General features: G+C 43.5%; 1 protein-coding gene across 3 annotated transcripts in view; it reads left to right on the top strand.

Moving 5' to 3' along the window:
• pole (polymerase (DNA directed), epsilon) overlaps positions 1-14,046 on the top strand; it is a 135,227-nt gene that overhangs the window by 71,272 nt on the left and 49,909 nt on the right. For all 3 annotated transcript variants that reach the window (XM_063034149.1, XM_063034150.1, XM_063034151.1), the window contains 3 exons: positions 4,419-4,625; positions 8,224-8,367; positions 9,330-9,470. In XM_063034149.1, the coding sequence (XP_062890219.1) occupies positions 4,419-4,625; positions 8,224-8,367; positions 9,330-9,470 (492 nt within the window). The remainder of the gene's footprint in view (positions 1-4,418; positions 4,626-8,223; positions 8,368-9,329; positions 9,471-14,046) is intronic.

Here is a 14,046-nt window from a genome sequence, read left to right on the forward strand (position 1 = left end):
AGTGAGTTCAGGTCCTGTACTGGTGCCCAGAAGTTTCGTTTTGCTGTTGTCGGACCTGTCTTACTGACTCTTTTGACAAGCATCTCGTTCTCAAAGATGTGTTGTTAAATATATATAGGCATCAGTTAGTCTCGTGAGACCATGGATTTGCGCCTTGGAAGGTTTCCAGGCCGCAGGCCTGGGCAAGGTTGTAAGGAAGACCGGCAGTTGCCCATGCTGCAAGTCTCCCCTGTCCACGCCACCGATGTTGTCCAAGGGAAGGGCATTAGGACCCATGCAACTTGGCACCAGTGTCATCGCAGAACAATGTGTGGTTAAGTGCCTTGCTCAAGGACACAACACGCTGCCTCAGCTGAGGCTTGAACTAGCAACCTTCAGATCACTAGACCGACGCCGAAACCACTTGGCCACATGCCAACGCACTTGTTAAATATAATTGAGTAACAAATATTCATGGTGTTTATCTACATTTTAAGTATGTTAGCTTCAATTAAAGAAGAGAATATAGAATCTATTACTTTGGATTACAAATTTGATTCATGTATCGAGATAAAAATTTTAAGAACTATTCATTTACTGTAGGAGTTATGTAGTATAGTCTGTTGTGAACATGAAACTATCAAGTATAGATTTTTCACATAATTTCTTTCAGCAATAAGCTGTCAGCCTGTCACTCAGGCCATTTTTAAGATTCAAAGATTCAAGATTCATAAAACTTCATTGTCATTCTAACTGTACATCAGCTCTGCAGGGCAGAATGAAACAGCGTTTCCCAGGAGCAGTGCAATCATAACATAACAAAACGCAACACTAAATAATAAACATAACAATAAATAGTAAAACACCACAGCCACATGTCAGTTAAAATCAAGTTATAAGTGTCCAGTGCAAGTTAAAAGTGTCCAAAGCAGAGTCAGGTAGAGCAGCTATATAGCAGTCTGACTGCCTGTGGGAGAAAGCTGTTTAGTAGCCTTGTGGGTTTAGTTTTGATGCTCCTGTAATGTTTGTCTGATGGCAGAAGAACAAATAGTTCATGGAGAGGGTGTGAGGGGTCTTTAATGATGTACCGTGTCTTCTGGAGGCATCGACTCTGAAAGAGGTCTTGGACAGAAGGTAGGGAGACCCCAATAACCTTCTCTGCTCCCCTAACCACCCTCTGCAAAGCTTTTTTGTCGACAGCATTGCAGCTGGAGTACCAGATTGTGATGCTAAAGGTCAGCACACTCTCAACCATGCCTCTGTAGAATGCAGTTAAGATGTTAGTGGGGAGTGATGCTTGTTTAAGCTTCCTCAGAAAGTGCAATCTCTGCTGGGCCCGTTTCACAATCCCAGTGGTGTTCCTGGACCAGGTGAGATTGTCCGAGATCTGCACCCCAAGGAACTTGATGTTTTCCACTCTGTCCACTGTGGAGTCGCTAATGCTGAGGGGTGTGTGCTCAGGCTGAGGCGGTCTGAAATCGATGATCATCTCCTTGGTTTTGGTGACATTAAGCATCAAGACACTGCACCAGCTCTCTAGGTGTTTGACCTCCTCCCTGTACATTGTTTCGTCATTTTTGCTGATGAGCCCCACCACTGTGGTATCATCTGCAAATTTAATGATCAGGTTCTCCTTGAATCTGGCTGCACAGTCATGTGTTAGCAGTGTAAACAGCAATGGGCTAAGCACACAGCCTTGTGGGGATCCAGTGCTCAGTGTGATGGATTCAGAGATGTTCCTGCCAACACAGACTGACTGTGGTCTCTGTCAAGAAATCCAGAATCCAGCAACACATGGCAGTGTTAAGGCCAAGCAGCGACAGTTTCTCCACTAGTCTCTGCGGGATGATGGTATTGAATGCTGAACTGAAATCAATGTACAGGATTCTGGCATAAGTGTCTTTGTTGTCCAAGTGAGAGAGAACTATGTGCAGTGTGGTGGATATTGCATCCTCCGTAGAGCGATTTAGACAATAAGCAAACTGTCGAGGATCCGGCGATGAGGGGAGGCTGGCTGTGATATGAGGCTTGACAAGCTGTTCAAAACATTTCATCACTGTGGGTGTCAGGGCAACGGGACGGTAATCATTCAGACAGGCTACAACTGATTTCTTTGCTACAGGGATGATTGTGGAGGTTTTGAAGCATCTGGGGACAATGGCTTGACTAAAGGAGATGTTGAAAATGTCTGTCAGGAGATCTGCTAATACATCAGCACATTCCTTGAGCACACGTCCAGGGATGTTGTCGGGACCTCCTGCTTTCCATGGGTTGACCCTGGCAAGGGTCCCCCGTGTTTGCTCTGCATCAATGATTGGAGCCGGCTGGTCAGATGGTAAAAAGGGACTGGCGCTCCCCCTTGCTGTAGTGTTTGATGCTTGGAAGCGTGCAAAGAAATTGTTAAGCCTGTCTGGAAGAGAGGCGTTGCTGTCATCAGTTTTTTGCCTGATTTTGTAGTCTGTCAGAGCTTTAATTCCCTGCCACATCCATCTGGTGTCACCTGCGTCACAGAGGTGTCCATGTATTTTGCCCGCATAGGCCCTTTTCGCTTTCCTGATCCCTAGTGAAAGCGCAGACCTGGCTGAGCAAAACACTCCTGTCCCCCGATCTGTAAGCTGTGTCACAGGCCTTCAGTAGTGAACGCAGCTCTGTTGTCATCCGTGGCTTTTTATAACCACGTGCGGTGAAGGTTTTCATCACAGTGACATCCTCCGTTCATTTGGCTATGTAGCTGATGACTGCCTCCGCATACTCCTTAATGTCTATTCTCATCGTAGGAGGCTGCTGTTTTGAATATGCCCCAGTCTGTGTGCAAAAAGCAGTCTTGTAGTGCTGAGACTGCTCCTTTTGGCCAGACCCTTATCTCTCTTTTCTCTGCTCTCACACGTTTAAGCAGTGGTTTATATACTGGTGTTAGGATGACAGATATGTGGTCAGAGTGGCCAAGGTGGGGGCGGGGGACTGCTTTGTTTGCCCGTGGTGTGTTGGTATAAACCAAGTCCAGTGTGTTGTTTCCCTTGGTTTTGAAATCCACATATTGCCGGAATTTGGGGAACACAGTCTTTAAGCTGGTGTGGTTAAAGTCACCAGCAATCACCACAAAGCAATCAGGATGTGTAGTCAGTAGCTCACTGATGGCTTCATGTAGACCTTCCAGTGCTTCGTTAGCATTAGAGATCTGGTGAAACGTGTGTACGAATGTGTCATGACTATCTGTGGTACATCCTAATAACAGTACTTGATTTTTAACTTGCTTCAATTTATTTGCAGCATTAAATAGCCATTTTCCAGGATTATTTTTAAACTGGCATTTTAACATCTGTAATGAGCGCGTGCTTGCTTGTTCTGGCATAATTACCAAGTAACCTAGAAATAGGTTTGATTGCTGTCTTGTGTACGGTAAAGTCCTGGTAAAAAGCTTTTGCATTGCAAGATCAATTTCCTGAAGTGTTTCTTTAGTGCTTTTCATTTTATTATTAGCCTCTATTTATCAGATGTAAGTGCTACTTATGTAGTGAATTTCTATCCATTGTTACTGCTACAAAGTCATATTGTTGCAATTAAAATCAAGATGCACTCAGCTGGTCTTATGATGAAAGGACCTCAAACTGAAATGTTAAGTCTGTTTCTCTCTCCACAAAAGCTGCCTGGCCTTCTGAGAGCCTCCCAGTATTTTCTGTTTTTATTTCGGTTTCCAGCATTTGTAGCTTTTTAATATTGGGAATTTAAAATTGCGGCTAATATTTTGTATCACAGGTGGCACCTCAGGAGGGAAAAACATTGTGGATGCTTATGGTTGATGAGGATAAATAGATTTCTTCTGCTTGTGGGTTGGTCATGACTTATTGTGTAAGGGCACATTAATTAAAGGCTGACATCACATTTTTGTCTGTTTAGTAAGCCCATACAGATTTCCTTACCTACTAGCATTAGTGATAAGAGTCATGGTCATCAAGATAATTTGTTTATTCAAACAATTTAAATTCCTGAGTTGCCAAGGAATTTGAACTTGTGTTTCCTGGAGTCAGTAATGCAGGCCTCTGGATTCTAATCCAATAACTTAATTAGATTGGTTATTAGTGTAAAGCAGTAACTGTCTTTTACTTTTCATGTTTGCAGCCTAACCTGTTGCTTTTTTCCTGCTGTATTTTGTAAAAAAAATATTATTTCCAGTGTTAGTGAAGTGGATACGCTTTTTCAATACTCCTAAACTGTGATCATTATTTGAACTGTAAATCTCTTTCATACGTGTGCTTTGAATTATGGTGTAAAACAGATTTATTGTTGAAGGAATGGAACTGGAAGTATTCACTGTCAAAGTCTGCAGAATATGAGTGTTTTGAGTTTGTCATATATTTGGTGGAAGTAGGATGAAAGTACTTAAGAATCCTTGTAATTTAATAGAAGGCTTACTCATATTGTGCTGTATTTTGAAACAGAATGAGCGGTTAGTGTGGTTAAGGTACCAGAAGAAAAAATGGGAACTCCAGGCAAAACAGAGAAAAGCACGCAGGAAGAGAAGGAAGCTGGATGATGGTGTGGTTGCACCAGGGAGACCCATTCGGGATGGCCCAGCAAACAGCCTCAGTAGCTTTCTACGTCGGACTGCCCGCACCATTCTAGATATGCCATGGCAGATTGTACAGGTAATGTTTTTTTTGCTGATTGAAGTTGATTTACAGACTGAAGAACAATACAGCCCATCACATCTGTGGAAAAATTTCCTGAGCAATCAGCATTATTCTCTTGGTACCATGGTGTTTGGCTTAGCCCTGTGACATCTTCTGCCTCAAATATCCATTCCCTTGGAGACCAACAAGCATCTGTACTGTCATAGAGATGTACTGCAGGGGAACAGGACCTTTGCCCAACAGTTTGCAGTAGCCATCAGTTATCTATTTACACTAATCCCACATGATTCCCATTTTATTCTCCCCACATTCTCATTGATTTCTACCAGATTCTACCAATCACCTACATTAAACCCAGAACTCTTGCACTGTGAAGCAGCAGCTTCCTAAATACATCACTGTGCTGCCCAAATAGACTTCACACTGAAACGCCTTCTTCTAACATGGTTGAAGATGGGTGTAACCAAGAGTTGTTGATTTATTACAATTCTTGATCCTTTAATCTAAACACAGACCTGTAACTAGTTGACCACTGAGCTTATTAACTACAGATAGATCTCCATACTTTACCACAGAAGTTCCTGCGCCTTGGGTAAGTAGGTAACATAACCTTCTTCACCCTTGTCGTTCTGTTTTCTTCCCCCAACCACCACCACCATCACTGAGCAGATGATGATAAAGCTCAAGCATGAACCGCCAGGCTCAAGGATAGCTTCTTTCCTGCTGTTACAAGATGCTTGTATGATAAAGATGAGCTCTTGATCTCTCAGTCTACCTGTCACAGCTCTTGTACTACCAGCGCTGAACTTTCTCTGTAACTGTAATGCTAGAATCAGGTTTATTATCACTGATGTATGTCATGAAAACTGCTGTTTTGCAGCCACAGTACAGTGCAAGTCATAAAAATTACAGTAAGTCACAAATATTGCAAAAGGGGCATAATGAGGTAGTGTTTGTGGACTTGTTCATAAATCTAATGGTGAAGGCTTTGTCTTTCTCTTTGTATTTCCTAGCTGTACTTGTGTATGGAATGATTGATCTGAATGTCATACAAATTAAAGCTTTTCATAATATTTCTGTACACGTGAATATAAAGGAACTAGTTCCAATCTTTGCAGCCAAATGTATAGGTGGGAGAGAGCAGCTTCTATTAATCTAACAGGAGATGGTGAGAGAATCAATAATCTATACAGTCACTCTGGTCTCTCAACAATCATTAAGCTTGTCAGGACACAACTCTAAGCCCTGAATCTCAATGCTGAACTTGCGATCACGGGCTCTCACGGTAGCAATTGTATGTTGCTTTAGTGCTCCATTTCATCACTTTGATCATTTCATTGCTGCAGAGCTTACTGTCAGAGATCTGAGCTCAGCCCCAAGTTATTTGCGCAACACGTAGCATCAGAGAGAGAGTGGGGTTTATGCCAAGATTCTGACATAGCAGTACTGTAGTAGCTCTTTTTTTTTCCATGATCTCTTTTAACACTGATACCTCTGGCTCTCTTGTTCCTGGAATCCCATTCGTAAGGGTAATGGCACTCTATTACCCACAATGGTTATTAGTGGGAGTTGAGAAATTGTGAATCCATCTTCATCTAATGCAAATGTGCATAAGATTAAAACTTTAAAAATCCTGGTAGCCTTTTCTTCAGTACAGGTGCACAGTGTATTGTTTATTTTTATTTTGATTTGGTGATGCAGGATGGCCCAATGAGCCTGCACTGTGCAATTATACCCATGTCACCAATTACCCTACCAATCTGTACGTCTTTTGAAATGTGGGAGGAAACCGGAGCACCTGCAAGAAACCCATGGGGTCATGGGGCGAATGTACAAACTCCTTACAGACAGCGACGGGAATTGAACTCGGGTCACTGACAGTTGTGCCTAACAGCTATGCTCCCATGCTGCCCCCTATATTGTGTTTGTTATAATAACTTGTTTCATTTTCCTGGCACAATCCCATTGAATTTACTTTGGTAGCTAATCCATCTCTCTAATGTTTTTATTTGTATAGTGAGATGCTCAAAACCTCAATCACCTTATTGCCTCTGCAGTCTATGAGGTCATTGCATTAATCCATGATTGAATCTGGAGTTGTTTGCAGCTGTCTGCCTTCAGAAATTTGCAAGCTTCTTTTGTGCTATTAATCTAATTGTAATTGTAATTAGACCTAGCATTCATACTTAACGTAAACCACTTCTGATGTCTTTGATTCAGAATGCACTCATTCATTCATTTTTCCTAGTTTTTTTGTTTCGACTATTCACCCTTGTGACTGCATTTCCCCTCGAAAATACCTAAACTTTTCTAACCTTAGGATAACTTCCAAAAATCAGTACACATTATATCCACTTTTATTTCTACAATTATCTCAAGTACTTTCATAATTTCAGTTAAAGCTACCATATTTGTTAACTTTATTATGTACAGCCCTTAAACACTCAAGTCAATTTTTATTCACTGCATTTATTATAATCTCCTTTCAATTTCCTTGGGATATCTTGTTTTTGTACTCTTGAGTATTGTTGACTTATTTTTGATTAGACACATTAGCTAACTGCCCCAATCAGCTTATCTAATGAAATCTTGATTGATTGATTTCTATTTTTACTGCTTGACAGTTCAGTGCATTTCTAGTCAATTCAGCTCATGCATTGGAACATCCTGTAAATATAGATAGATAGATATACTTGATTGATCCCGAGGGATCACTGCAGCTGTATATTGACCTATACTGCTCAAAACATTAGTTTAAATAAGCTCGTTTAGACAATAGGTGCAGAAGTAGACCATTCGGCCCTTTGAGCCTGCATCGCCATTCTGAGATCATGGCTGATCATCTACTATCAATACCCGGTTCCTGCCTTGTCCCCATAACCCTTGATTCCCCTATCCATAAGATACCTATCTGGCTCCTTCTTGAAAGCATCCAGAGAATTGGCCTCCACTGCCTTCTGAGGCAGCGTGTTCCACACCTCCACAACTCTCTGGGAGAAGTTGTTCCTCCTCAACTCTGTCCTAAATGACCTACCCCTTATTCTTAACCCATGCCCTCTGGTACTGGACTGTCCCAGCATCTGGAACATATTTCCTGCCTCTATCTTGTCCAATCCTTTAATAATCTTATATGTCTCAATCAGATCCCCCCCTCAATCTCCTTAATTCCAGTGTGTATTTTCTTTACTATCTTTAGATCTTCAGCTCTCAGAGGAACCTGTGCTCATTTGTTCTTCTTGCATATCATCAGCCTGAATCAGTCCATTCTCAGTGGTTGAGTCTTCAGCTCTAGACTCCTTAAATGTACCTGCCTCTCTCCTTTAAGATGCTTCCTATAATTAATCCTACACTTACATTGAATCTTTTGTTTTCATTTGTGTGTGACCTTTTGTGAACATTTCTGTGAAAACTCTAGGGATTTAAAAATATATATAACAAACTCTAACTATGAGTGACTTGTTTTCCCAAGTTGACTGAAGCTAAATTGCATTACTTTTTACCACTGTATTGTGCTTGTTTATAATCTTTGCATTTGAGGCTTTTGAAATTAGTTTCTATTTGAACTATTGTAAAGTTTAAAACACTTGAGTAAATTATTCTTCCCATGGTTCAGATTGCAGAAACGAGTCAGCCGGGTCTCTTCAAACTATGGGCTGTTGTTGGTAGTGATTTGCATTGCATTAAACTCAACATCCCACGAGTTTTTTATGTAAATCAACGAATTCCTAAAACGGAGGATGGTGCTGTCTACAAAAAAGTAAGTGTATCACTTTGTTTTTGAGCAAATCTTATTTTTCCCACCAATGGTATTTCTTAAAGCCAGTATCAGTGTTGCCACTCATGTAGCTCTTATGCTACTACAGTAATTCAGGAACTTCCTCTCTCAACCCGGCCCCTTCCCTTTCAGCAGTGGAACAAAACTATACTGTAGTCCTCCCCTCCTGAGCTCTTGTGGTGCCTGCACCAAGCTTTAGTGCTCCCCGTGGCACATACTCCTGCAGCCTGAATGTGCCAGTCAGCAGCATTCCGAGTCTGGGGACATCCCAGTGTGCTGGCAGACTAACACATTTTGGGTGACCAAAGGGCATTTTTCACCAAGTTGATGATTTTCCAGCAGCACTTGATGTCTGTTTCTCTGTATGTGTCTGGATGCGGTCCTGTAGATCAGAGTCCTCTATCATGCAGCTGCTTGGGAGATATATTATCAACTGAATGACTAAAACTTATATATTCATGTCTGTTTATGATGAGCTATATCACTGTTTAGTGGGAAAGTTTAAAAGCAGCGGTCCCCAGTCTCCGGGCTGCGGACCGATACATTGCCGCGAAGCGTGCAGTGGTGGCCGGAACGCACCCAGCACATCTTTAAGAAAAAAGCCAAAATAAACAAGCTAATTAATTAGGTGCCGCCTGGCACGTAAATGTCGGCCCAGATCAGAGGTGACACAATCGGCAATCGCCTCTGATCTGGGCTGACATTTATGTGCCGGGCAGCAGCTAATTAATTAGCTTGTTCATTTCGGCTTTTTTCTTAAAGATGTGCTGGGTGCGTTCCAGCCACCACTGCACTGCTGCATCCTTCGCGGTGATGTATCAGTCCGTGGCCCGGAGGTTGGGGACCACTGCTTAAAAGTAACCACTTGTCTATAAATTTCCCATTTACATATGTTGTCACTTTTTTATCTGTTTATTGAAATTCACTTCCTTCTTTATTAACAGGTCAATCGAATCCTTCCCCGTTCCAACATTATTTACAATCTTTATGAATATTCCGTGCCAGAGGACATGTACCAGGCGCACATCAATGAGATCAACGCAGACCTCTCTGCTCCAGATATTGAAGGAGTCTATGAAACACAGGTGTGAATAAATGATGAAAGGCAGGCTTTTTTTTAAATTGGAGGCTGGGCTTCATGGTTGCAATATGAGGCTTTTTTCCTTCAAATGGAACTTCACTGAATGAGTCATATTATTTTGATAACATCCTTAGGGAGTCCTTCACCAGTTGCGGCATGGGTTTTTTTTTCTTAAAATAGAACTTCAATGAATGAGTCATCTTTTTGATAACATCCTTAGGGAATCCTTTTACTTCTGAAATTCTCTACTATAAAGAGTTCTAGCTTATTAAAACTATTTAAAATGGAGGTAAAATTAATTTATGAAAAGTTATGGGATAGAGGGCCATGGGGATCTGGCACAGAAGAGGAGTTGGAGTAAATCAGTCATGATCCTGCTGTGTTATAGTACCAGAAACAAAATGCTGGAGGAACGCAGCAGGCCAGGCACCATCTATGGAAATAAATAAACACTCGATGTTTCAGGCTGAGACCCTTCATCAGGACTGAATCAGGTGACCAAAAGATTTGACGTAAGTATAGGATTATAGAAACTATCTTAAAAGAGAGAGGCAAAGACACTTAGGAGTCTAGAGCTGAAGACACAACCACCAAGAATGGACTGATTCAGGCTGCTGATGTGCAAGAGGGACAAATGAGGACAGATTTCTCTGAGGGCTTCAGGACTAAAAGTTGTAAGGAAAAGGGCTTATTTTCAATGCTAACACTTAGAGCAGTCTTGATCAATATACAACTGTAGTGATATACTGAATTATAGCTTTTTCCACTTTGATATTCTATCCAACTGAAATTAGTGAAAAACTAAACTAGTCTAATTTGGATTTGGTCATCCAAGACTAATTGTATCTCATAAATCAAGATCTGCTTGCCTTCTGAGAGAGTTGGCATGCCCGAGCTCCCACAGTTAACTTTCGTATGCACAATTTCGTGTGCAAACTGTAGAGCATTCTTGAAATATCTTTCATCTCGAAGCACAGAGATTAGCCTAAGTAAATTTATATGACAGGCAGAAGTATTTGCTGATTTATTTGCAGCTTGCAAAAGAACAGAAGCAAGGTACAAATTGAGAACAGATGTATGGAGGTTGCTTAGAGCCCACTTGGATGGAATTCTGGATAGGTTTATCCCAGTGAGCCAGGGAAAAGATGGTAGGATGAAGCTTCAAAGGTCAAACTTAATGTCAGAAAAATGTACACAATGTACATCCTGAAATGCTTTTTCTTCGCAAGCTTCCACGAAAGCAGAGAAGTGCCCCAAAGAATGAATGACAGTTAAACAGGAGAACCCCAAAGTCCCGCCCCCAACTTCTCCCTTCCGAGTGTAAGCGGCAGCGAGCAACGATCTCCCCTCCCCCCACCGGCAAAAAAAAGCACTCATTGGTACCATCACCAAGTCTAAGCGTGTGCTAAGCAATAGCAAAGACACAGACCAAGGTTACCCCAAAAGCTTCGCATTTCATCCGACAATCGACAAACCAAAGGTTCTCTCTCTCTCCCTGGCAAAGGAGAGGGAGGTGTCCCCCATTTTCACAGCGAGCGGGAGACATAACAGCAACGTGCTGGTTTATGATGTTGAAAGTCTGTTTCGTCGCTTTTTTAGAGCTCTGTGTCCGAAGATCGCAATGACCTCGGGTCTTTGGGCCCACGGCGAAAGATTTTCCGGCTTCCCCAATGACACACGAGTCTCCTGCCATGACACTGACCCTCAATCCGCCCATCTCCAGAGTCCCAAGATCTGAGGCTTCCGAACACAATCAAGATTCTCAGGCCAAACCTTTAGCATGTCGACTAACGGCCAGTCGTGGAACCCCAAGAATGGGTCCCATTCCCGCAAAGAATGGAAGTCTGCATGTAATTCCAGGTCAGGGTCTTCAAAAGAACCCTGAAGGGGAAAAATAACGATATTTAAGGTAGAAATAGAGCTGTTTCCGAAGATGTAGGCAAAGGAGTGCCGTTAGGCGCCATCATCTCTCAGCTCCATTGTTGACGAGGTGGAATATTTAGTCAGGATGAAGGAAACAAAAATCAGACAGAGCTTTTGGGTTATGAGGATGTCAGGAGGGATCTTAAGAAGGGACTTAGAGGACTAGAAGTAGACATTGAGAAAGCCTTGTGAATAGGAATTAAGAAGAGGAGGATAACTAAAGTGAGGGTCTCTGACCACTTGGTGATAAAGGGGGAAGTATATGCCATGAATCAAAGGAGGTAAGGGAGGGCCTTAATGAGTACTTTGCTTCTGTGCTCACCAGATAGAAGGACTTTGACAAATGTGAGATCAGTGTATAATATCTCTGGAAATTTTTGCACATACCGAAGATGGCAAAGCTTTTTTAAATGTATCATAGGTCGCTTTGAGTCTTTTTTGTGGAGGTGATAAAACAAATTGGTGAAGGTAGAGCGGTGGTGATTGGCAGATAAGGATTCCAGTAACTTATTTGACATGATTCCCATGGTAAGCTCATCCAGAAATTCATGATGCATAGGATCCATTGGAAACTTGGCTGTGTAGATTCAGAATTGGCTTGCCCACAGGAGCCAGAGAGTAGTTGTAAAGCGTATTCTGCCTGGAGATTGATAACTAGTTGTATTTGGCAGGGTTTTATTCTGGGAGGGAAAATCAAGTATAAAAGTAGGAAGATAATAATTTTTTGGACTCCAGAGCCTGCCGGCCCCGACGCTAGCAGGCATGAACTTTCAATTGCGGCGCCTGCCATTGATCTCGGCGGCTCCAACACCTCAGGGCATATTCAAAACCCGGACTCCAGCAACGACCATGGACACCTTCACAGCGATTACGCAACCACCAACTGCGACTCCAGCCTTGAACTCCAGGCCGGGTCTTTATGTGCTGCTGTTGTGACTCCCGTCTCCCCTTCCCCCACCACCACTCCGCAGCCCCGTCTTCCTCAGATCCCACCGTCAGCTCCTGGGCCCTCAGAGGCTCCATCTTCCTCTCACCCCAACCCTCCCCTCTCCATTGACACCCCCAGCCTCCCCCCTCCCCCCTCTGATCCCAGCTCTCATCCGTGCCGGGTCTTTACCATCCCCTCCGATCTTCAACTGTCGGAGGCAGAACGCTCTGTTCTCAGTAAGGGCCTCACCTTTGTCCCCCTTCGCCCACACCTCAGCGAGTTCCGTGTTCGCCACGATGCGGAACTTTTCTTCCGCCGTCTCTGTCTCCGAGCCTACTTCTTCGGCAAGGACTCTTCCACCCCCACCGATGACCCCTTCTCCCGTCTTCAACCCTCCTCTTCTTCATGGACACCCCGCTCTGGTCTTCTGCCTGCTCTGGATCTCTTTATTGCCAACTGCCGACGGGACATCAACCATCTCGACTTCACCGCACCTTGTCCCCATTCCAACCTCACTCCTTCGGAACGCTCTGCTCTCCACTCCCTCCGCACTAATCCTAACCTTATTATTAAACCCGCTGATAAGGAGGGTGCTGTTGTAGTCTGGCGTACTGACCTCTACCTTGCCGAGGCACACGACAGCTCGCGGATACCTCCTCTTATTTACCCCTCGATCGTGACCCCACCAAGGAGCACCAGGCCATTGTCTCCCCCACTATCAACGACTTTATCCGCTCAGGGGATCTCCCATCCACTGCTACCAACCTTATAGTTCCCACACCCCGCACTTCCCGTTTCTACCTCCTACCCAAGATCCACAAACCTGCCTGTCCTGGCCGACCTATTGTCTCAGCTTGCTCCTGCCCCACCGAACTCGTTTCTGCATACCTCGACACTGTTTTATCACCCCTTGTTCAATCCCTTCCGACCTATGTTCGTGACACTTCTCACGCTCTTAAACTTTTCGATGATTTTAAGTTCCCTGGCCCCCACCGCTTTATTTTCACCATGGGTGTCCAGTCCTTATATACTTCCATCCCCCATCAGGAAGGTCTCAAAGCTCTACGCTTCTTTTTGGATTCCAGACCTAATCAGTTCCCATCTACCACCACTCTGCTCCGTCTAGCAGAATTAGTCCTTACTCTTAATAATTTCTCCTTTTGCTCCTCCCATTTCCTCCAAACTAAAGGTGTAGCTATGGGCACCCGTATGGGTCCTAGCTATGCCTGCCTTTTTGTTGGGTTTGTGGAACAATCTATGTTCCGTGCCTATTCTGGTATCTGTCCCCCACTTTTCCTTCGCTATATCGACGACTGCATTGGCGCTGCTTCCTGCACGCATGCAGAACTCGTTGACTTTATTAACTTTGCCTCCAACTTTCACCCTGCCCTCAAGTTTACCTGGTCTATTTCCGACACCTCCCTCCCCTTTCTAGATCTTTCTGTCTCTGGAGACAGCTTATCCACTGATATCTACTATAAGCCTACTGACTCTCACAGCTATCTGGACTATTCCTCTTCTCACCCTGTCTCTTGCAAAAACGCCATCCCCTTCTCGCAATTCCTCCGTCTCCGCCGCATCTGCTCTCAGGATGAGGCTTTTCATTCTAGGACAAGGGAGATGTCTTCATTTTTTAAAGAAAGGGGCTTCCCTTCCTCCACTATCAACTCTGCTCTTAAACGCATCTCCTCCATTTCACGTACATCTGCTCTCACTCCATCCTCCCACC

Source organism: Mobula hypostoma, chromosome 27 (assembly GCF_963921235.1).
Source record: "Mobula hypostoma chromosome 27, sMobHyp1.1, whole genome shotgun sequence".
Lineage (NCBI taxonomy): Eukaryota > Metazoa > Chordata > Chondrichthyes > Myliobatiformes > Myliobatidae > Mobula > Mobula hypostoma.